The sequence below is a fragment of the Lygodium microphyllum genome, chromosome 7 (assembly GCF_053477565.2).
Source record: "Lygodium microphyllum isolate KBCC chromosome 7, Lygodium_microphyllum_v1.1.10, whole genome shotgun sequence".
Classification (NCBI taxonomy): domain Eukaryota; kingdom Viridiplantae; phylum Streptophyta; class Polypodiopsida; order Schizaeales; family Lygodiaceae; genus Lygodium; species Lygodium microphyllum.
In genome coordinates this window covers 13,207,949-13,233,726 of record NC_141141.1, presented here as the reverse complement: position 1 = coordinate 13,233,726, position 25,778 = coordinate 13,207,949, and the positions used below count along the sequence as shown (strand labels likewise).

General features: G+C 40.0%; 1 protein-coding gene across 8 annotated transcripts in view; it reads left to right on the top strand.

The window, feature by feature from the left end:
- The window catches only part of LOC148033193 (uncharacterized), a 102,949-nt gene extending 88,213 nt beyond the window's left edge, over positions 1–14,736 (top strand). For 3 of the 8 annotated variants that reach the window (XM_087681064.1, XM_087681062.1, XM_087681061.1), the window contains exons 9-11: positions 13,941–14,048; positions 14,137–14,188; positions 14,305–14,736. In XM_087681064.1, coding sequence (XP_087537190.1) covers positions 13,941–14,048; positions 14,137–14,188; positions 14,305–14,378 — 234 coding nt within the window. In that variant the 3' untranslated portion in view covers positions 14,379–14,736. Of the gene's footprint in view, positions 1–13,940; positions 14,049–14,136; positions 14,189–14,304 lie in introns of those variants that run through there. The other 5 variants (XR_015691269.1, XR_015691271.1, XR_015691270.1 and 2 more) reach the window with 5 other exon arrangements.
- Positions 14,737–25,778: the final 11,042 nt, after the last annotated feature.

The following is a 25,778-nucleotide window of genomic DNA, read 5'->3' as shown; positions in this document are numbered from 1 at the left end:
TTGTCTCATACTTGGTAAAGTGCCGTGTGCCACTCAAAACACTTGTTGGCCCCAAAGCTTAGTGCCCATTTTGGTGGTCTTTAGATTATAAATATATGCCCAAATTAGTAAGAAATGGTTTATATTTTGAGTGACTTCTCATGGCACCATTGATCCACAGGTGCATAGTGACCTTGTTACCTTTACTGTTGGCCTTTCACCAACTATAGAGTATTCAAAAATGCATGTGAATAGTTCAGCTTGTTGAATCTTAAAAATGATAGCCCACATTGGAACCCAATTTTGTGGAGCATTTGCCTTGACAACAGTCTTGCATAGTCCCTTGCGATCCTACATTGTTCTTCTCACAAATAGAGGAATTTTCCATGATGAAACTGTGAAAACATCACTTTCTTTGCAAGAAAAGTGTCCAGAAAGTAAGAAGAGAGGATTTCAGTCCATTGTAATATCATATTTCGATGAAATTTAGAGAAGAAAAAGTAGTATATCTTGTTGTGTAAATGGAGTTATAGAGTTGTACAATGGATTCCCATACCGAGAGGAGACAATTAGTTGTTATTCCCACTCTATACATACTATTAGCTCATGTTTCATGATTGAAACCTATGACATCTGGAGCCAAGAATGTAAGAATGGCTGTTTGCAAACTTGGATTACTCAAAAGAGGGAGAAAAAGTCCCTAAATAGCCAAATCAACTTTCTAAATGAGTCAGTTGCTTAATGATTGGGTATTTAGAGATGAAACTTAAAGCATCGGCCTTGCTTTACCACTCAAGTGAATCACTTACCATGTGAAACTTTCAATGCTACTCAATTCTAAGGTGGAAACTTTTCATTTAATGAGAGTTTTGCATTCATCTTGTTTGTTTAATGATAGTTTAAAAGGCAATTATAGCTATATAAATCCACAACTATCAAAATGATACTCACTACTAAAATAAATAAGCAAGCATTAACTATAGAAACATAGAATCTAAAAGATCTCCAAAGAACCTCTAGATATTGAACATATTTGTACCAAAGAAGTAGAACCACTACCCCCTTCTTGAGCACCATCCAATGCTCTAGATTTATGCTTTGCTAAGTTTGGTTGGGCCCAAATTGAAGTCAGCTTCAATTGAAAAGCATCAAGGTACAACTATAGCATATAGGTGATTCTACCAAATCATTCCCCCTCTATCCATTTCGCATCAAGTGGTGCATAGTTTCGAAACTTTACCAAATAGCAACAAGAAACTCTACCCTTGACCTTCCTTTTTCTATGTGCCAATACTTGCTTGGAAACTAAGATTTCATCAAGTTCCTTAACCTCTAGCTACATCTCGTCATTGTTATCCTTAGATACATCACAATGGAAATGCCTAATAAGACCCACATGAAAAGCATTGTGAATCTTCGAATGATCAAATAGTTAACTTGTAAGCCACCTCATTGATTTTTTGCAACACTTGAAAAGGCCCATAGTATCTCATATTGAGAATAGGGAAAAGATGCTCTTTACCCTTCATTTTCCTTAACTTGGCTTTTCCAAAGCGTAACAAGACCCAATCACCTTCTTTAAATGCCAAATTCTTTGCGATGATGGCCAGCTACTTCTTTTGCTTTGCTGGAGTCTTTTGGAGAGCTATCTTTACTTTAGTATAAGCGTCATCGGTACTCTCAATGCTGGTCCCAAATATCTTATCCTTTGTATACACCATGGGTGGAATGTTCTTCCTCCCTCCCACAATCTCAAACGATGCCTTGCCGATGGAACTATGCACTGTGTTGTTATAAGTATATTCCAAAAGTGGCAAAAACTATTCCCATTTGGTCTTACACTTGGACATGACATTTCAAAAGATCTAAGATAGTAGCATTTGCTCCTTCAGATTGCTAATTCATCTATGGATGAAAAGAAGATGAGAACTTTAGGGTTGTACCCATGTTCTCAAAAGTGGCTCTTCAAAACATGGTTGTGATGTGAGGATCCTTGTCAAGCATTTGGTAGCTAGTTAGTCCAAAAGAAGTTTATCAACATTGCCTAGCTTGGAGACCTTGAAGCATTCTCTATGGTCTTCTAAGGTTGCACAGTTGATTAGAATAGGAGCTTGCATGATCCTCTCTCAAATAGAGCTTTGAGAGTGCATAGTGGAAGAGAAACACGAACATGGAGAGAGAGAGGAAAAGAGAGAGATAGCAGAAGAGGAGAGAGAGTGGAGTGATGATTTGCACTGAATCTGAAATGAATGTTGAATACAAAAGGAGAAAGAAAATGCACTGATCATTCCTTGCACATAGCCTAGAGCATTAGTGAGGGCACCGGATCAAGATGAAGACTATAGCAGCATTGGAGACAGAGAAGTATGTTGGAGATGGAGTGTGCTCGGCAACCTACAGAAGAATATGATCTGCACAACCAAGTGACTACTATAAATAGTAGGAATCTTGTCAAACTAGCCGACCTGATCTGGCTGGCTGTATTTAATGCAGTAAGCAGCAATACATAATACAAAATTGCTGATGTGGCCACTTTAGGGAAAATTGCAGCATCCGAAACCAAAATTGTTGACATGCAAATACAAGAAATGCACACTAGCTATGCATAGGAGAAAGAAATGCACACAAAACTGGAACAAAACATAACTAGAGCTCCAATGTCTCTATTAGACTTTGATAGAGCTCACAAGTAGGAGATGAGATTGACATACATAAAATAGGTAGGCTAACACCCCCTCTTAGGTCCCGGGAGTGTTTGAAGACCCAATAATCTCATGTGATGAAGCATAGAAGCCTCGGGGAAAGGTTTCGTAAAGAGTTCCATTGCATTGTCCACTGTGTAACAATAGGCCATTGCTAACTCGGAATCCACGATCCACTCCCGTACATAATGGTACTGAACCTCGATGTGCTTTGTGCGAGCATGAAACACAGGGTTCTTTGCCAGAGCTAGGACACTTTGGTTATCCATGCGTAGTTGAGTGGGTTGTGAAGAAAACTGCTGGGGTTTGCATTGACGACACACAGTGTACGGCCACGACAGAAACACAAAGAGACAAACACAGACACAGAGGGCAAAAAGTCAAACCCTAAACGTAAAACTCAAAACTCAAACACAAACAGAAGAAGGGAGAGAGAGAACACAAATCTGAAGTGAATGAATGTTGTAAATAAATATAAGAGTGTATAGTGTGCTCAAGGGCAGAGCAATATCGGAGTGTGACGTCCACCAGAGACGGATCCCAAGTCTGTGACCAATAGTCAGAGTGTGAAGAGAGAGGAAACTGCAAGACATTGACACCAAGGGCTGCCAGAGACAGAGGCGACAGCTGCAGAGTGGGGAGATGACACCAGACGGCTCCAGAAGGATGCAAACGCAGGCTGTAGGATGTTGCTTGATGTTGAAGATGCTGGCGATGGCAGCTGGAGGCCAAACGCAGCCTAGGAGATGGTGCCTGACATTGGGCGACAACTGGAAGAGCCTTATCAAATGTAGTAGATTTGTAATCCTGAAGAATCTATGACATAAGAGCATAGTTCATTCAAGGTAAAATACCTCACTGGACTTGAGGGAAATGAGTAATCCTTGACTCTTGCATGAGCCGCTGATACCACTTAGGAATAGTGGTAGGCTCATCTTGCTGCAAAGGAGACTGAGTAGCCTCCGGTACTTGCAAAGAACTTGTCTATGGAAGAGGCTCCTTCTCACTAGGGAAAGGTAAATCCCCCTCATTCGATGAAGAAGGCTCCTTGTTTGATGGCTCAATCCCCTCCCAGAAGAAATTTGAGGAGATGGGGAAGGGATAGGAATACTCCATGATGAGATAGAAGGAGGAGGAGTTGTCAAGGGTTGAAAGGGAGAAAAAGAGAGAGATAAGATAGTAGTGAAAGGAGGAGGAGGAGTCGCAAACAAAGGAGTGTGAATGGGTAACCTGGATGGAAGGGGAGCGGTTGATGGTGGGGAAGGGTTAGTTGATGACGAAGAACCATTTGCTACAAAAGAACCATCAATCGGATCTTCGGAGGCTGCAACCTCACCGAAGATCACATCCTGGCTTACCTCAATCTTTCTTTTCGTAGGGTCATAGAGCCAATAGCCCTTCGTGGTCGTGCTGTAGCCCACAAAGATAAGCTTCTTCAACTTGGGTTCAAGTTTGCTTCCTCTTTTCTTCTTGTCCACATGGACATATGCATTGCAGCCAAAGATGCGAACGTGGGATACGGAAGGTTTCTTCCCAAAGAAAGCCTCATAGGGATTCATATCCTACAATGCTGAAGTAGGGGACCAGTTGTGGATATGAGCCTCTATAGCCATTGCCTTACTACAAAGGGAATGAGGTAAACTCCTATTCTTCAACATCTATTGGGCCATCTCTAGCACGGTCTGATTTGCGTGCTCCATTATACCATTCTTAGATGGCGTGTTTGGATGGGAATAATCCATCCGAATGTTGTGATCCGTGCAAAACTGAGAAAAAACTTTAGAATAAAACTTGCCGTTGTGGTTTGCTCATACACCTCGAACCTTAAAAGACTCTTGCATTTCTACAAACACCTTTAGGCTTTCACTCATGGAAGTTGGAGTACACCTCACTGTTGTACTCCAAGTAGTATGGTTGGACATAATGGCTGAAATCATCAACAATCAGTGAAAGAACTTGGCCTTTGCAAGGGCGGTCGTGCCCATAAGTCCATGAAGATTGGTATGAACCAATTCGAGTGTTGGGTGTAAAGTCCCTTCGTCTCCGTGTAAATAGACTTACGGGTGTGAACACACCCTTAATGTACCCTAACATATAAATACATTCTTTTTATTCTTTGTGTACCATCACATCGATACATCTATCTCTGCGTTCACTCTTCCTCTAACTCTCAGCTCATCTCTGCCCTTCAGCTAACGCTTTGACCTTGCACGCCATTGCGCACTCTTACCCCTTCAAACTGGTATTTTAGAGCGCGACGGTCCAAGCCCGTAGACGAGACAGGTGCAAGCAAGTGTAGGCGATAGCTATAGCTACAAGAGAGAGGAAGCAATCGCAGGCGAGGGGAAACAGTCGCAGGCGACATCGGCATTCGGGGAGGACCACGGTAGGTCCAGCATGGACCAGCGATAGTCGGAGGCAGCAACAGTGGGCGTGACGACTAGCGTGACGGCTGAAAGGCAGTGGACGTTGCGTCCAGTCGCGACACACGAGCAACCAGGTGCAGCACGACCAGCGTGACGGCAGAAAGGTAGTCGACTTCTCGTCCAATAGTGACATGCCAATGACACCAGGCGCAGCGCGATCGGCACGGGCGGTAGTTTGGCAGGCGTCACGTCACTTGACAGGTCACGGACCTGAACGTCGGGTCAACGGACCTATATTCCGTTTTTTTTTGAGAAATATTTGAGATTATTTTTACCTCCTCTCTTTCGGGTGTTCCCACGCGCAAGCATAGTGTGCAGATTTGTGTAGATTTAGGCCCAGAAATTTGGGGATTTTCAGATCGAGTGCTGCTCATGCAAGATCGAGGCATTTGTGTCAGAAATTGTAGACATTGTGCGCGTTTGAATTGGGGATTTCGCCAAATTTACTGAAATTTTACTCATCCGAGTGAAATTTCTCAACGTTGGACCCATAAAATTTGAGGCTTTTACTGTATTGGCAAAATTTTGGTCAGCTGAGTCAGATTGGCTGACATTGGTGCACAATTGGACCCGAAGAATTTGGGGCTTTTGTAAAATTTGTGAAATTTTGCTAAATTTGCCCATTTTATGCTTTCGGGAACTTGTATTAATGCAATTGGGGTAGATTGGTTAGTGAAATTTTGGGGTTTTACTGAAATCTGTGGATTTTGGTAAAGTTAATGCGTGAAATGCACTTTGGGAATATTTCTGAAGCAATCTTGTTGCCATAAGCAGAGTGATTTGAGCATTTTTATCTCCCGCTCGTGCGATTTTGGAGAAATTGTAGAGAATTCTTGGTGTTTTGGGGTATCACAAGTTGATACGAGCACATATGTATGCAGTACACTTGTTGGGCAACTCCCATTGAGTTGATGTATTGCTGATTATTCATGTTGCAGCAGTCTTAGTGATCATTTGCAGATCTGGGATTGGTGTAGATGTATTTTTGGTGATATTGCTGAAGTGGGAGTTATCTGGTAGTGATGTATGCATTTATTGTATGCTGAAATTGCAGTCATACTGCTGAAAGTCATTCATTCTACTGCTGTACATGTACTTGGATTGAATCTTGCTATTATTTGCTGAAAAATTGGACTGAAATTAGCTGCAAATGCTTCTAGCAGCAGTGACACAAAATCCCTCTTAGAAATCAAGAGGTTTGATGGCACTGGCTTTGACTTATGGAAGGATAGGATGCAAGGCATTTTGTTTCTCAAGGACTGTGAAGATGCTCTCTTGGAAACTAAGCCTACAGCTATGACAGATGTGGATTGGGCTAGATTTAATAAGAAGGCCATTGCATACATTAAGATGGTAGTGTCTGATGATGTACTTACAGACATCAAGCGTCTTGATATAGGTTATGCTATATGGAAAAAGCTTAAGGACACTTATGAAAATACAACTCCTGTGAATCAAGTGCATCTTATGCGTAAACTTGTGAACATGGAGTTGGATGAGTCTAAGCTAGCATCTGAGCATTTGAGTACTTTCACAGGGGTTTTGAGTGAGTTGCAGGACTCTGGTTTGACGGCTTTTGATGATAAATTGAAAGCTATTTTCTTATTGATGACTTTGCCTGACAATTGGGAATCTTTGGTTGTGTCACTTAGCAACAACCCCGCTTTGACTTTTGATGGTGTTAGAGGTTCAATCCTCAATGAAGAAATCAGAAGAAAGTCTAGTGGTGAAAGCAATGGCTCAACTTACCATGTAAGAGGCAAGTTTGAAAAGAGGGGTAATGCAGCCAGTAAAGGTAAAAGCAGAAGCAAAAGCAGAAGCAAAAGCAAGGGCAAACAACAGGATGTCACATGCTATCAATGTGGGTGTAAAGGGCATAAAAAGCCTAATTGCCGATACTTCAAGAAAGAGCAAGAAAGAAAGAAATAGCAGGGTAAGAACAAGAAAGATGATAAGAAAGATGATGACAGCTCTTCCTCAAAAGAAGTTACAAAGGCAAATGTTGCATCCGGTGTGGTCATTGAAGAGCTTCATGACACCGAAGAGATACTTGTTTTAGCCTCATCTAATGATGCAGATATTATGGTAGCAATAGGTGATATGCACATCACCAAAAAGGAGGTAACTGATGCCTTACTTTCAGCTCATGATGGGCTATCACAATCATGGATAGTGGACAACGGTGCTTCTTACCCCCTCTTTGGAGTCATTTTTTGAATACACTGTAGGTTGCCTAGGCAAGGTTTACTTGGGTAATAACTATGCATGTGAGATAGAGGGTGTTGGCACCATTCACTTGGCTCTTGAAAATGGCCAAGAGCTGATTTTGCAGGATGTCAGATTTGTACCTGGCATAAAGAAGAGTCTACTGTCAGTTGGGCAACTTGATGCTAAAGGGTACTTTACTACATTTGGTGGTGGATCTTGGAAGGTCCATAAGGGCTCTATGCTGATTGTTAAAGGCAGCAAAAGGGGGACTTTATATTATTTGCATTGTAAAGCATTACCTGGCAAGTTCTTCGCTGTGGCTGATTGGCTGTGGCTGAAGTCCATTCATAGATGGAGCTTTGGCACAAAAGACTTGGTCATATGAGCTAGAAAGACCTTCAGGTTCTCTCCTCTTTAGGGAGATTTGATGTAAAAGGCTCTGGTCTCGAATTTTGTAATGATTTCGTATATGGAAAACAAGTGAAGTCTCCTCATTACTCTGGTGTCGTTAAGAAGTCTAATGCTCTTGACCTAGTACACTCTGATGTGTGTACTATGCCTGTTAATTTGTATGGGGGTGCACAGTATGTTACTTTCATTGATGATTTCAGTAGAAAGTCATGGGTGTATGTACTTAGGAGCAAAAAGGAAGTGTTGGATTCTTTTAAAAAGTTTCATGCTTTTTGTTACCACACTAAAGGGGCTTAAGTTGAAAGCCATAAGAACAGATAATGGGAGTGAGTATGTCTCAAAAGAATTTAACAAGTTTTGTGAGATGCATGGCATTAAGAGGGAGTTGATAGCCCCTTATAATCCTACATCAAATGGCGTGGTTGAAAGGTTTAACCGCATACTTTGTGAGAGAGTCAGATGCATGCTGTCCACAGCTAATCTCCCACAGCAGTTTTGGGGAGAGGCTCTTAAAACTGCAGTTCATGTATGCAATCGCTCTCCCAATCGTGCATTGGAAAATGGTATTCTTGAAGAGGTTTGGTCTGGCAAACCTGCTTCATATGACCATTTGCATGTCTTTGGCTGTGATGCCTTTGTGTATGTACCTGTAGAATAGAGGACCAAACTAGACATGAAATCCATCAAGGGCATCTCCATGGGATATGGAGATGAGGGAGAGATGGGTTATAGAGTTTGGCTTCCTCAGGGCAGGAAGATAATACACAGCCGAGATGTAGTATTTAATGAGGCAAAGTTGCTGAAAAATGCTACACATGGTGATCTTGATAAAAAGAAGGTCAAATTTCAGCATGAACAGCCAGCCATTCAGCAGCCATTAGCTGAAAATTCTGTTCCTTTTGATGTTGAAAATGAACAACAACCTATTGTGCTACAGCCAGACGATCATGGACAGCAAATAGATGCATAGGATGAAATAGGACAGCAAGAAGAACATGCTGAAAACAGATTACAGCAGCAAGAAAATGCTGAAAATCAGCCACCTGGTGATGGTGTGCACATTCCTCAGGATGTAGGCCCACTGTCTGATAATACTGATCATTGGGTAAGATGGTCTACACGTGTTAGAAGGCAGCCACAGAGGTTTCAGCCATCTTTGGATTGCATTTTGTTGACTGATGAGGGTGAGCCTCTGACATTTAAAGAGGCACAGTCATGTGAAAACAAGAGAAAGTGAGAGCTTGCTACGCAAGAAGAGATGAAGTCTCTATATGCAAATAACACATGGGAGCTTGTACCTTTACCCAAGGATAGGAAAGCTATTCCTAATAAATGGGTTTACAAAGTGAAATGTATTGATGGGAAGCCCAAGTATAAGGCACGGCTGGTTGCTAAGGGCTATACACAAAAGGAAGGCATAGACTTCCAGGAGGTCTTTTCACCTGGTGAAGATGACAGCGCTCCGTGTTTTGTTTGCTCTCATTGCATCCTTGGATTTAGAGTTGGATTAGATGGATGTGAAGACTGCTTTTCTTCATGGTGACTTGGATGAAGAGCTGTACATGAAACAGCGAGAAGGATTTGCTATTCCAGGAAAAGAGCATTTGGTTTGTAAGCTGAAACACAGCTTATATGGGCTGAAACAAGCCCCTAGACAATGGTACAAAAAATTTGATACCTTTATGCTCAGCCATGGATTTAAACGCAGTCATGTAGATCACTGCTTATACACTAAAAAGGTTGATGATGGCAGCCATATTGTGCTGGTTTTATATGTGGATGACATGCTGATTGCAGGACAACATAAGAGTACTTTGAATGCTCTTAAAAGGCAGCTGAGTTCAGCCTTCTCTATGAAAGATTTGGGGGCAGCTGAACACATTTTGGGCATGCACATTAAAAGAGATAGAGGGCAATATTTGTTGTTTCTCTCACAGGACAAGTACATCAGCAAAGTACTTGACAGGTTTAATATGGCTAATGCTAAGCCTCTTGGTGTGCCTTTACCGCCACATACAAAGCTTAGCAAAGATGATTGCCCTAAGGATGATGCAAATGCTAGTGCCATTAAGGGTATACCTTATGTATTAGCTTGTGGATCTTTGATATATGCCATGGGTGCAACTCGCCTTGACATTGCTCATGCAATGGGAGTTGTTAGCAGATTTATGTCTAACCCTAGCAAGCCACATTGGAAAGCAGTGAAATATATCTTCAGATACTTGAAAGGTACACAAGAAAAGTGGATATGCTATGGAACAGGTACACTAGAGTTGCAGGGATTTTGTGATTCAGACATGGCAGGAGATCTTGACACTAGGAAATTTACCAGTGGGTATGTTTTTACTTTGGCTGATGGGGCTATCTCTTGGTGTTCAAGATTGCAGAAAATTGTGACACTGAGTACTATAGAGGCTGAGTATATTTCAGCCATAGAAGCTTCTAAGGAAGCTATGTGGCTTGGCCGTCTGTTCAAGGATTTTGGTCTTTCGTCACGTACTCCAGTGCTTAATTGTGATAGCCAGAGTGCAGTATGTCTGGCTAAGAATGCCATGTTCGATGCACGTACCAAACACATAGATGTTCGGTATCATTTTATTCGACAGGTCTTGGATGATGGTCTTGTCACACTGGCTAAGGTCAAAACCCAAGATAACCTTGCAGATGTTCTTACTAAGTCTCTTGCAAAGGCTCAGCTTGAGCATTGCATTCATTTAGTGGGAGTTGGTTAGCTTAAAGGTACCACTTCGGGCCTTTAAGTGGGAGGTTGTTGGGTGTAAAGTCCCTTTGTCTCCGTGTAAATAGACTTACGGGTGTGAACACACCCTTATGTACCCTAACATATAAATACATTCTTTTTATTCTTTGTGTACCATCACATTGGTCACCTATCTCTGCGTTCACTCTTCCTCTAACTCTCAGCTCATTTGTGTCCTTCAGCTAACGCTTTGACCTTGCACGCCATTGTGCACTCTCACCCCTTCATCGAGCAATGTAGAAGCACTTTGAGAAGCAACTTGTGGATGAGGCTGTCCATATTACTTGCCCCTTAAGCAAGTGGGGCAAAAAGTGTGAATAGGAGGAAAACTTGGAAGTCCCTCCCATCTTCTTCTATGAAGCCCACCTAATAGTGTTGAAGTTGAGATGCCCATATTGGGCATGCCAAAGTAGTCCAAGCGTGTAGGAAGTAATCATGACAAGGACTGTGAGCTGATAAGGCCCACCCTCCTGTATACCTGTCCAAATAACTACTCTTGTAGAAGCATCCTCCACAATCATTGCATCTTGCGTAACGACCACTCGGGTACCTAGTTGTGTAAGACCATGAAGAGTGTTGCCGATGCGGCAATAGGGAAATGGTCCCCACTCCATGAACGGATACAGAATAGTTGTCACCAATGGTGACAGATCCCCCTCTAGAACGCATATCTTAAAGCCAATCCTATCAAAAGTTGTGGGAAGAAGCTCGATTGTCCATGAGCCAAGGCTTCTTTGTAGAGGAAGGAGCAAGAGCGGTATCCTTCTCCTTGAAAAAATGTGCGAAGACGGACTCAGTGGTATCTAGGGTAGCCTTCAAATCCTTAGATCCCTCCTTAGGCTTCAAATGGGGGTACTTCTGCCAATACTTCTCCTTTGGATGAGGGGCCTTCTCATAGTATGGGCACTTGGGTTGCTTCGTATTATCCTTCGTGTTCTCTTTCTTGTCATCCTGTTTTTTTGCCTTTGGTTTTACCTTCTACTTCCCTCCCCCCAAACTTGCAATGAAAGCCTTCATGGAGCCGAATCCATTGGCTCCTACCTCTTTGAGCCGCTCATCATGCTCCAAGACTAGCAAGGCAAGTTCCTCCCAAAGAAGAGTCTCTTAGGTCCTCAATGTAAGAAGGTTGGTAGAACACATCAAACTTTGGAGATGGCAACTAAGTCAAAGAATCATTGCCATATGCTCTTAAGAGATAGTCCTCCTAAGGGATGCAAGCTCATTCCTCATGACCTCTAGTTTGTTGATGTGATCCTGCATGGAAGGTGAGTCATCAACATTGAGTATCCGAAGTTTCTTCTCTAGAGAAATCTTATGGGAAAACGTCTTTTGATGATACAAGGACGTAAGCTTTTTCCACACTTATGCCACTCTCTTCAATTTGTGAACATGCACTAGTACAAAATCCTATAAGCTCAAGAAAAGGAAGGGTCGGGCAGTGGGCTTAAGAGTTGAGCCAATTCCATAGGGCTGCATGATCCATTGTTGTGCCCTCCCAAGGATCCTCCACGGGACGGGGTATAGGTAGGGTAACAAGCTCCCAAAGATTGAAGGTGTCAAGAATGCATTCCACCTTATAGGACCAAAGCTAACAATTGGAACCATCTAGCTAGTTCTCTTTGGGTAAATAAGGGAGAACAAACACTTGGACAAGTAGTGCCATGTTGGGCAATTTAAAGCTAGTAGAATGGGCTCTATGAACGGGACGAGAAGAAGGCTGCTCCAAATGATGATACTGAACAAAAGGGCTCCAAGACCTTCGTTCTTCACGATAATCACGTTGCCTTTTAGAGGAGTCATGAGAAATCTCCTCGTCAAAGTCATCAAAGCCATTGAATTGGTTGTAAGACATTTTCAACACTTGCAAACAAAACCCAAAAATCTGTGTTTGCTGTAGATGGTCCCGAACGGTGGAAATCAGTTACACCTGCATGAAAGAAGGGTTGTAGATGTCTGGCCTGTGTTGTATGGACGTGTTGCCTACAGAAAATCTGCGTTTGCAGCAAGCAGCAAAGCGCTGAAAATCTGTGTTTTCAGCCTTGGGGGTCTCCTCTCAATGGGGTAACTCTTGTGTCCTCACTTAGGCAATGATACCATGTGAAAGTGTGCAATGGAAGAGGAACATGAACATGGAGAGAAAGGAAAAGAGAGAGAGTAGAAGAGAAGAGAGAGTGAAGTGATAATCTACACTGAATCTGAAATGAATGCTGAATATAGGATAGTGAAAATGGACTGATTAGTTCCTACATGCAGCCCACAGCATCAGTGAGGGCACGGGATTAGGCTGAAGACTATGGCAGCGCTAGAGACGGAGTGTGCTCAGCAACCTGCAGAAGAATATGATCTGCCTAGCCAAGTGACTGCTATACATAGCAGAAATCCTACCAAACTGGCTGATCTGATCTGGCTGACTCCATTTAATTCATTTGGCAGCAATAAAATAATGTGAAAATGTTGATGAGCACTTGTTCTTGATTTATTTTGAGTAATATAAATAGCCGCACCTTTTAACCTCCCAAAAAAAAAAAAAAACGGTCTCCACTTCGGAACCTTGTAATCATATAATGTTCTCTCTACCATACTGCTGGTATCACCAGGCAAAGAAACTATGTGATTGATTTAGCTATTATCCATCAATGCATTCACATTGGCCAGCAATTTATACTTTACATGTTACTGGTCCTATAAATATTGTACCCAGTTGGTCAACCACGGAGTGCAAATGTTCAACTAATGAGAAGAACCACCAGCCTGTTGTGCAAATCCACACACACACACACCCAAACCCCCCCAAACCCAAACCCCCCAACCCAATCCCCCTGCAAAAATAATAATAATAATAGACTGATGACACTGGTATTGCCCAAGGAGGAGCATGAGAGTTTACAGAAATGGATGATCAAGGGAAAGGGACAAAAGCAGTGTCACAATCAACTGCCTTCAAAAGACAAAAAGGACAATGAGATAGAAAACCTGTTACATGGTGCACTTGTCAATGCTTGATACGAAGTAAAATTGAAGATAGCTGTAGAAGGGAAGCAAATTATCACAGCGAAAGCTGTTTAGTAAAGCTTATATGCCTGAGGAGTTGTCTTCCCATGTAACTCTCAAATGCCTAAATGGGGTATTGTGCTTTGTGTTTTAGTTAAGTGCATCTATTTTTAGCTGCTGTCTAGAAGATACAGCCCAGAACATGATGTACACAGACTCTTCTAATAGCAAAAAGGTGATTGATCACTTTCTAGTGGTGTCTATCATATTTATTACGAACGAAGGACATGGGACGATGGCATGACTTACCCCTTGCATTTCATAAGAGAAGAAAGTTTTGCATCTTGCTTTGTTTTTTCTCAAATGTCTGTGTGCTTTGACTGGTTCTTAGAGAACTTAAGGTACAAAACAGAGTGAAGTATGATGTTGGATTTTTCAGACATTACTCTGGTGGTTGGTTTGTAGGTTTGCGAGGTTTGGAAGATTGGAAAAGAGCATCTACGACCACTCTTTAATCAAGTCAAGGAGTTGAAAAAGCAATTCGAAGAGTTCTCCATAGCGCATGTTGAAAGAGTACCTTTCTTTTGTTGGTGGTTCACCCAAAATGGTTAAGCTGTGCTTGATCAGTAAGAGGATGAAAACTTGCCATTTGTTTGTGCAGGAATTTAACCCTGCAGCAGATGCCCTTGCAAATCAAGCTGTGTACAATGCAGGTTGGGCCTCTTGTCATTCACTTTCGCACAAAGAGGCTTGATAATACTCACTTCTTAAGATCTCTAGATGTTTCTGTAAAATTCTTGGGTGCTTGTGTGATGTTTCTTTGAAGCAGGTTCAGAAAGAAGACTGAAGCCTATTCCAAAGTGTTGTAAGCAGGATACACTCGACTGGGCAAATCTATATTGATGATGCTGTATTATTTTGCATGGTTACAAGCACATGAGAGACTCTAAGCTGTCAGATCCATGCAGGATAACTTAACAACACTTACTGGATACCTTCTTGGACCTTCCAAGGCACACGTTGTATCCTCTTATCTTGTATGTGACTTAGTATTTACAGCCTTTTCTCTCCTCTTTTAAGTCCTTGCTAAACCTCAGCATTTTTCCATTTGTTGGAGGGGAAAATGCAGGTTGATATTTTGACTTGGAATTTGGAATCCTACATTGGAGCAACCATGTAATACATTGGATCAAATCTTTTCCATATCACATCCTTCTTCACAATTAGTAGAAGAATTCTGTCCGGCTTTCTTTCCTTCTTCCACATTGAAAACAAACAGTATCGTACCTTCTGCATGTATGTATTTTGGGTGCAGAAAACATTAGTAGAAGAATTCTGTCCGGCTTTCTTTCCTTCTTCCACATTGAAAACAAACAGTATCGTACCTTCTGCACGTATGTATTTTGGGTGCAGAAAACAGTATGGCCAATCATATTATTCAGAAAATAACATGAAGAAGCTGTGGGATCCTGGAGTGTGAAACAACACTTGAGCTACTGATGGTAACACAAGTCACCTTGGAGCTGCTACCAACTCCCTTGAAGTAAGTAGATGATAAAAGACCAGAGCTCGGCTAGGTGACACATGTTGAAGAGTACTCTCCACTAAAGACCATCTGGCAGCAAGCCTTTTAGATATGCCACCGTACAAGGCTCCCAATAAGCTTTGGGGGGGCTCTTACCATCACATTGAGGACTCCGGCCCGTGTTGTTGTGGAAATTGGTCTCTAGTTTTACCTTAACCCATGATCATAGCCCCAATGATAAAGATGCATCTAAGCCTCGGGAAGTAGTAGACACCCTTGGCTCACAGACTGCCAGCAGCCAGTGCAATGACCCCTAAGTGATGGTACCCAGACTTGGTTGTGCATGGTGGAATTAAATTGCAGGTCCCTCTCCAAACCCACTAGGCTGCCTCGCATATCCAAAGGCAGTGCTGAATCTTTCAGCAGTGTCATGGGCATCCCTAACAGAACCTTGGCATCTGCATCTATTAAAGCCAATCGCTGATTGCCAGTCCACCGTGGGAAGCCCACCACAAGAAGGATACCTCCTTGGCCTTCTAGCTGTTTGCTGAGAGGTGCTTCAAAAAGCTCACCTGACAAACTCGGTGGTGCTCTGCTCCACCAATGCCAGTTCCTGGTTGTGGCTCGCTCAACAGCAGCTTGCATGAAAATATGCCTGCTGACCCTGGTGGTTTGGGACAAAAGGATCATTGAGCCTTTTGAGATCTGTGGAACTAGCCAATGCCACTCTTTATATTGCATCATCCAAGGCTCAGCCCTCCCACATTCATAGCTGCCACTTCTGCTGGACGGTACAAGGGTCTAGTTGTGAAGTCTGTCATCTCAGTGCTACAATCCAAATGATCCTCCAAGTAAGATATGTGAACCCCAGTTCTTACTACTCTCTATCAAACTCCAATCCGGCATTCTGTTGTACTTTGGAAAAGGTGCCAAAGACTCGGAGAAAGGACCTGCCACCGATATTTGGTGTTTCTAAAAGAAGGAATTTGACTACTTAGATTGCCCACCCTCAGAGGGAATTGGCGAGGTGGAACCAACCACTTGGGGCGAAATAGCAGCATCAATCAAGCCACCAAACCCCTTGTAGTTCTGTGACGTGGGCAAGGCTGACCTGGTTTGCAAGCTGATAGATGTCCAATCTCTTCTGGTCACTTAGGCTGTTCTATCACATCTTGAGTTAACAAATTTGGGAACAGTTGTAGCCTGTAGGGGCTGCATACGAATCCATCACGAGGAAGGCTTAAGCCCCATGACACTCTTGGAAACTCTCTTGTAGGTGAAGCTTCTAGGTTTCTTATCTGAAGGAGCCTTTGATAACTATTTTGAGTTAGCATGGATTGGTGAGATAGAACCGACACATTACAAGAGGCCATGCAAAAGGTGCTCAAAAGTTTATGAATGTGGGAGGGCGTAATAAATGACCTATTGTCCGTATCTCACAATTCTATATATGTATGTGTGTGCACTATTGAGAAGCGTGTTGCAACCATAGCTGCATATAAGTCACTCCATTAGGCTTTGTTTCTCTTTAATTTTGATGGAATAATTATTTCTTTTGTGTTAATATGGAATCAAGATATTTGCACTTGACAAGATGTACTTTGGTAACAAGCACCATGAGTACTAAAGTAGCTGCTTTGAGGGTACTAAAGAATCAAAATAGTGCTTTTTCATGGATGACACGTAAAGGAAGAGGAAGTCTATCATTGGGCAATATAGTATCTATGCACAAAATAGACTCATCTCCAAGAATTAGAGTGTCCTAAGATCTTGTAAGGTACTTGTGCTTAGCTATGCTAGAGAAGACACCTTTAATAGTTGCTCAAACACCTCTCCATGAGCAGTCTTGTTCAATCTCGTAGGATTCAGACTTTGTTGATCAAGTGGTCTGTAAGTCTACCTTGTAGTGAAGCATTAAGCCCAAGTCTAAAACGATTGAGCATGAGGGTATTTAAGCTTATAATGTCATCTTGAAAATAACAATGTCACTCTGTTAAAGAGATCACCTCACAATCTCCCAAAGATGAGGAACCAACATCGCACTTGGTTCAACAAGATGAAATGATGGAAATCAATATGTCAACCCTTGTGTCATAGCATAGTTACACTTCATTTGCCTAGAACAATGTTGGTTTGGGTTCTATCATATTATACGAGTGGTTTAAGCTCTACTTCTAAATGATAGTCTAGCAAGCCACTTGACTAATCAAGTCCACTCATCCATAATATAATGACAATAAAACTACTCTCCTTTTTTTTTCCACCCATTTACATGACAAGATTTATTTATCTAAGAAATTTATGCTACCATATTGTTTGACATACACAAATAACTTCCTTAATTAGCAGGTTGCACATGATTTAGTACATGATGCTTTAAGTACGATACATTAATCAATCAATAATGCTAAAATTCACTTGACTGTCAAATTTGTGGATAACAGATGTACCGTTTATGATCTCTATTATTATTGCATCTTATTCACTATGTCATGGGTTGTAGATGCTTACGTGGAAAACATGTAGAAGATATGGCATTTTTGTTTTTTAAAAGTTTATTGCATCTATTGAAATTTGATATGTTATCTTCATTCTCTGCTCTTGAGGTTCTTATGAAACATATTTGTGAGGATTCCATATTTGATAAAATAGAACTTCTAGAATATAGTCATGTGAGAATTATTCACAAATTGCATTTTGTACACAATGATTTGTGGTTCAATGAGAACATTGTCTTTTTGCAATTACCTATGCTTCATGACTATTATTGGAAATTACTTCGAGTATACATCAATGCATACTTTGTAAACTAAGTCTAAAGTTTTTGGTGCTTTTGTATATAATGGTGAAAATTGATTGGGATCTAAAGTTGGTACTCTTCATTCTAATTAAGAGGGGGAGGGGGAAGGGTAGGAGGGGAGCATATGTTTAAAAAGTTAAATACATTTGTGGATGATTATGGGATAAAACATCATGTACACTCCCATATACACTATAAAAAAATGATGCAACTGAGAGAGAACATGTTTCTCGTAGAGATGACACAATGTTGAATTAAAAAAAAAGCTTTGTCACATAGTTTGTGGCTTAATATTATTATGTGTGTAACTTTTTGATTGAATGGATGCTGTACCAAAGCATTGTAATTGTCACCTTATATGAATGTTAGCATGATATAGAGTCATTTGTTGCGACTTGTATATTTTTTGTCACTTAGTTTAAACCTTAGTATTTGTAACATTGCAAAAATTTGGATGACGAGATTGTGAAATATATCTTTGTTGTTTACAATTCACGAAGCTAAGGTTATAAGTTATATGCTTTATAAACTAAGCATGTTTGGTCAGTTGTGATGTCATCTTTGTGAAGGATGTGTTGTATATCCATATGACATCTAAGACACTTCATTCCTTTTTTTTTGTGGTGGGCACTCAACTGTAGTACAAAATGATATAAATTTTCAACATATGTAGGTTATTGATTATTCTACAATTAAATCTATTTACAATTTTGATGTGAACGATACACATTTGATATGAGAGGAGAGATGCATTGTTATAACATCTAATTTATTATCAGAGTTAATTTGTTTGTACTCATTTTGGTTTTGATAGTGCATCTTATGCAACATATTGCTATGCATTGACTATTTCCGATATGTGATAAGAACCTATTAGTAGTCATGTGTCTTGTGTTATCATCTCCTACTTGTGAGCCTCAATTTGAGTCAGATGAGGACATTAGGAGCTCTAACATTATATTTGTTTGTCATTTTATGTGTTTTAGACACAAGATGGAGGGCACATTAGTGCACTTCTTTATGGGCACTTTTTGCCATTTGTAGGGTTTTGACCCTATTTAGGGTTTTGTCACTTTTTGCCTATATATAGGCAACCTACTCTCCTATTTTTATTATCTATCATTGATCCTTTGTGATAAACCAGCTCTCATTCTCTCATCCCCCTACTACTGTTTGGCACTCGCACTAACATGTAGAGTTGCGTGTTAGGGTTGATGTTGCAGCCTTGTACCTTCAACCATTGCAGTCACATTATTTTTTCTCTCTCATGTGTTCTCTCTTTGTGTCCTTCTCTCTGTTTTGTTTGTTTGGTTTATTATATTACTAGTTAGTACGTTTTTAGTTAATTGGTTAGGATTAGTTTAATCATCTAATTTAGTTGTTAGTTGTTAGTTTCGTTGTTAACTAGTTGTTAGAAGGTTTTATGAGAGAGAGAGAGAGAGAATATTTGATAGTTTTTTTAATGTTGGTTTGTAGCTTGGGTTAGGTATTGGTTTACTTTTTTAGTTTGCTTGGTACAATTTAGTTTATTACGCTACTCTTTCTTTGTGTTTTGGTTATATGTTTGTGAGCACATGAGTTTTGTTTGCAAGGATTGGTCTTTTGGATAGTTTTTTATGAATGTGGTCTAGGTTGGTGATCTCTCTTTCTCTCTCTCTCTCTCTCTCTCTCTCTCTTGTAGTATGGGTTGTAATTTTTTTAAATTGAATTTATTAGTTTAGTTACACACACACACACACACACACACACACACACACACACACACACACACACACACAGAGAACATATTTTAGTTTAGTTGGTTTATTTTTAGTTTAATTTAGTTATTAGTTTATCTATTATTCTTAGTTTATTGGTTTATTTATTTTGATTTATTACTCAGTTTATTAATTTAATGGTTAGTTTATTAGTTAGGCAGAGAGAGAGAGAGAGAGAGAGAGAGAGAGAGAGAGAACTAAACTAGAAAAAAACAAATAATTAAACTAAACTAACAATCCAAGCTAAACCAACCTACCTACTTAACTAACTAACCTACCTACTAACAAAACTAACACTAACATAAACAAAACACACACACACACACACACACACACACACACACACACTCTCTCTCTCTCTCTTCCTTCAAAAGGACTTTCATCGAGTGCTTGATAACCTTATTTTGGCTCAATAGATGTAGGTGTAAATAGTGGAAATCCAATCAATATTAGATATTCACATCGATTGTACAATGTTTCGAGTGATCAAAAACATATCATTTGATGTTAATACAATGTTGAAAAATTCATTATATGAGCTAAGTGAGATGCTTTCGAGATTCGCTTAGAAAATCACTTGAAAATCTAGCCCCCTAAGACTTTAGAACATTACCGAAATTAGATTTAATGCATTAGAAGGCTAATCCAATGCCATCTAGGAGTTTTCACTATTGCTAAATTTTGAGAATAGTTTATATACCCCTTAAGATTAATATATGTGTTTTGTGCAATATGGAGGCTTCAACAACAAAGAAGAATATGTCCATAGCAAATGTTGTATAGTGCACTCGTAATGTGCAAGCAAATATACACAAAATGAAGGAGGTCAGAAGGAAGAAGATAGTTTATTGTGCGCTCCAGAATATTGGAGGGCATGATAGTTCTATTGGTTTCTTAAGGATCATTTGTTACTTGGATGGGATTGAAAAGCAAGTGAACTCACTATTTCGGCATTTAAAAATATTGAATTCTCTTATTGAGAACATTGGTGACTGTCTATAGAGGATCAAGACAATATTGGAAGAGAAATATGAAGGGAACCTCATTGATGGAGTAATGATATAAGGCAAGTTAGAAGAAACTAGGGGTTATATGAGAGACATATATGAACACATCTAGAAATATTGGTGCGTTGGATCTTTTAGATGATCAAGAAGAGAAATTGAAAGACCTTATTAATAGTACAGGTGGTATAAAGGATGGAGTATGTAAGTTAATTGATTACAAGAATGAGAGCTTAGTTGCATCGAAGAACATTGCTCTTGATGTGCAACTTACTTCTTTAAAAGATTATCTTACTAGGTTTTTGACAATGTTAACCTAAATGAATCACTGTGTAGGCTCATCCTTATGCACCAGAGAACATTGCCCTTGATGTGCAACTTACTTCTTTGAAAGTTTATCATAATAGGTTTTTGGAAATGTTAATCTAGGTGAACTACCATGTAGACTCATCCCCAAACCCATAGTTATTTGATGAAAATCCCCACTTTTGAAATGCATTATCTATCTCTTCCAAAATATGAAACTATTTTCAAACCATTTTAATAGTCTATTTTTCCCTCTAGCTCTTTCTCAATTGCTATTATTGTGACCTAGCCTTGATGTCGTTTCATATACTAATATTGAATTTTAGAACGTTTTTCTCATTGAAATTTGGCATGTTAAATATTTTATTGTTTCTTTTAACTAAGAAACCTACAAAATAGCACTCATGAGATTATAACATTCCCATGTTAATGCTTATATAACAATAAATTGTCTCATTACGTCAATCATGATGGATACAATTTGACTCATTGGATAATGTATTTTATCGTAATCCAATGAGACAAAAATGGAAGTTGCAAGGTTTTTAAGTGGAGAAATGATATCACACTTAAAAATTTAAGTCAAGGTTTGCAGTTGCGTTTGTTGTTGAAAAGTCATATTCTTAAACTCCACCATTGTGTTGTCGAATTATATATTGCTATGTTGCTCATACTCATTTCTTCTCCAAGGATTATAAAATGTTAGAAAGGGAAAATGGTATAAATACACGTTTTTAGGTGTTCTAGAAGTAGGTAATGATACACTTATGAGTTTGTAAGCTTATAACAATAAAGAGTTACATTAAGTCGATCATGCCGCACTTGAATAGTGAAGCCAAGTTTTGCAATTGCATTTGTTGTTGAAAAGTCATACTCTTACACTCTACCACTACATTCTCGAATTATGTATTGTTGTGTCACTCGTGATGGATACAATTTGACTAAAGTGCTTTCATAACTTAGATTAGATACATAAAATAGTTTAATCTTGAAGGGGTTGAGATATAAAAACGACTTGATAATGCATTTTACTGTAATCTAATAAGACAAAAAATGAATGTTGCAAGGTCTCACCTTAAGTTATCTCATAATTAGCTAGTATCCTATTTGCTACTGAGATTAGCTAATGTATCAAGTGCAACACAAATGATGATGGTAGAATCTCTCACCTTAAGTCACCTCGCATGATGATAGTATTTAGGTTAAGCTCTTTCTTTTGAGTGTACGCTTTATATAGTTTGATATTACAACTAGAGTACATCTCTCTTTCTCTCTCTCTCTCTCTCTCCATGTTTAAATTTAAATATAGTAGAGAAAAGCGAATGTTTATCAAGTGTTGAATAACCTTCTTTCACGTTATTGTGCATGCATGGCTATGCGAGAACTAATGCGTCTGTATTCTTTCACTTTTGAGTCTCAGACACCTTCTTGTCTAAGATATATTTTTTTCTCCTAGGAAAAGTGCTATCTAAAGATGTAGATGAATGAATATCCATTATCAAGGCACAAAGAGAGAGAGAGAGAGAGAGAGAGAGAGAGAGAGAGAGAGAGAGAGAGAGAGAGAGAGAGAGAGAGAGAGAGAGAGAGAGAGAGAGAGAGAGAGAGAGAGAGAGAATGCTTGATTGGACTTTAGGGAGAACCATGTATGCACGTGCTCATGCATGGCCATGCATGCATGTACTCATGCGTGACTACTCTTTTACCTTTGAGATGAGGACACCTTTGATTGAGGGTTTGTAATTGCAAATGTCTTTATCACTTATATCTTGAATAGCTTTGATATCTGTTTGTTGAGACTTATATTCTCTTACAGGTTTCATGTAGTCATGGAACAAAGCAAAACCATGGGAGATAATGTAGAGGCGAGCTCATGCTCAACCGCCAAGACCCACAAACCACTTATTGTTCAAGCGTTTCAAGCAAACACCTATTGCTATCTCTCACCTAGCCAACATACATTTGATCCTATGGGGATGTAGTGAGCTTACCTCGATGCCCAAACGAGTTGCCTCCTCCCTCAAGTACACCAATAGCTCCATGATTCAAGATGCAAGCTCAAGCAACTTGAAGTCTCCACCTTTAAGCTCCATCCTCCATAGCCACGCATGAGACAAGAGAAGAGAAGAAGAGAGGAGATGATGGAGAGCTTCATCTCCAAGATCCCTCACCCTCACACACTTACTCCCTCAAACTCTCACACTTCCTCTCTCAAGCACACATAAGCAAGCAAGTAGAGAAGAGAAGAAGAGAAGAAGACGAGTCCACTTTGCCACACACTAAAGAATGAGCTTCTCACTCACTTTTTGAGTTTATATACAAAACCCTAAATCCATTTTGGGCGGTCATCCCCTTATCCCCTTCTTTACACGGCCGGCCGTGGCGGCCTAGGCCCTCTTTCCGATTGTCCTCCTATCTTCCTAGCTTCCTTTCTACCACCCATCTATCTTTACAATTTGCACAGCTGGTGCTCTTTTACAAAATAAATCATGGTGCACCTTGCACTCTTTTACAAAATTATTGACTTGGGAATTTTCTTGTGCGCCTTTCTGCTTGATTTAGGAATTTTTTGCGCTTATTGTGTTTCTAGATTTTTCTTGGCGCGCCTTCATCTTTCGTTTCACTTTTTGCCTTGGCCTTGTCTTCTGCTTTAGATTTTCCACATTTTCCACCTTGTTCTTATGAGGATTAAAATTACTTTGTCTTTTGCTTTAGATTTTCTATATTTTCCATCTTTTTTTTCTAAGGATTAACATTACCCCCCTCCTAGACGAGTGCTAGTCCCATGTCACTCTCTATCGTAGGTAGTAGGCTTTGGCATGCACCAAAGACATGGGTGGAAGGGACTACTGTGGTTTGCCCTGGAGATGTTTTGGTAGTGGTGCGGATGAACGTCATTGGTGGCACGTTGTTGGCCTGATTGGCTGGTGATAGGATTGTTATAGTTGGTGATAGGGCTGTTCTTTGTTGGGAGTTGCACTTATGGTTGGCAGATGTGTTGGTGTTTTGAGGATTCTACTTGTGACGATTCTTTGGTGGGCTTGCATGATGATAAAGGACAAGAGTTCAGAGCTATGTTGATGAAGATCTGACGGTACTTTAGTTGGAGTCTTCAATACCTAGAATTGAAAACCTCTCATATGGTTTCTCCATAGGGGTTAGTGCTAGTCTTGTTATTGTGCACAAGATGTAGTTTGATAGTTTGGGAGATAGGTCGAGAGTATTTTCCTGCACTTGAGGACCCAAACTATGTATAGATTATGGTGTAGATATTATGTGAGTGAATGTGCATACTTAGATATTATGTAGTTACAAGACTATTGGTTTGGTTCCTCGTAGCAATGTGCATACTTAGATATTATGTAGTTACAAGATTGTTGGTTTGGTTCCTCGTAGCAATGTGTGGATGAAACGAGGGTTCAAAGGGGTGGAAAAATTTGTCGATGTTGAGGAGAATTACACTTGAAGGCTTCTTGAGACATCATTTGTGATTTTGACAACACGATGTATCATAAGTGAGCTCATTGACGCCTTAGCTTTTGGTAGTCGGTGGCTACTTGTAGTGTTTGAAGAGTACGGTGTACTTTCCATGGTCTTTCGTACCTTGCTTAGCACTGTTGATTGCGATGGCACTGAGATGGAGTGCGAAAAAGAATTGTGCAAATGTTCAGGGTGATAGGTCTAAGACAAGATCCCTAGCTATGTCCTGCTCTTGATGTGCCTAAACAATCGTGGGGAATGTATAAAGGGCTAGGGGACTAGGGACGGAGTCATCCGCCGCCAACCAAGGTCACTAGACGTACCTAATTTGAGGACCCGTAGGTGCTATGCTGTGATCGTGGGTGACTCTTTTTTTTCTCTTTTTTTTTTCTTTTTGTTTTCTCTCTTTTTTTTCTCTTTTTTTTTGATAACATGAATACAATCAATGCAATACGTTGAGGCTATCAGCCTTTCATTTGGATTGAGAAATGTTGAGATCCAAAGGCTGTGAAAAATGGATATTACAAAGATGATTCTGTTACTAGCCTCGATGCTAGAGGAACAATTGTTGAGATAAAGAGATACACTTGAGATTTTGCACACCTCTTTGTAATATATGAGACATCGAAACAATTGAGGTAGCAATTGGAGTAGCAATTGGAGTGAGCTATGCATGGACAATGGATAGAGCATCTGGCGAATTGAATCTTGGCTGATGAAGAAACATTTGTCATTGTTGAGAGCGTGGCTCCTACTTAGATGTAGAGTTTGGCCAAGAATCATCACCTGTAATGAGGTCGCAAAGACCTCTCCCCATCAAAAAGCTCTCCATCCTGAATGACCAAACACTATAGTTGTCCTTGGTCAATTTATCTCCAATAATCTGGGTAACTTGAGTTGTGTCTAACATTTTGATGGTTGCAATTTCAGAAAAACTAGCAATATGTGTTGTCCCAATCAAGCATTCAACAACATGAACCAATCCACTGCCTCAAATGGTCAACCCAAGACAAAAAATGCACCAAAAAATAGCCCAAAATTTTATGTGAATTCCCTTCCAGGAGAATGGCTACTATACATAAGCTCAAATGCTTTCATATACATCCATACATGATGTTCATACCTCATACATTGGTTGTCCAACAAGAACTATCTAAATCGGAGCTCAAATGATGCTCATATGACCCAAAAAGTATCAAAATACGGACTTAAAATTGAGTGATTTCTTTGCTGTTTTTATGCAGTTATTTTGTGCCAAGAATGAATTCCTAGTCAAAAAGCTAAAGCTACGCAAATGTTTTTGGAATTTTTTGGTAATTTTTTGGTCTCCAAAATCATACCCATAGGTTACATAGAAACCTGCCTTTTTGACCTTCAAACATCCAACTCAGCTCTGCAGTAGTGTGAAATCATAGAAACCTGCCTTTTTGACCT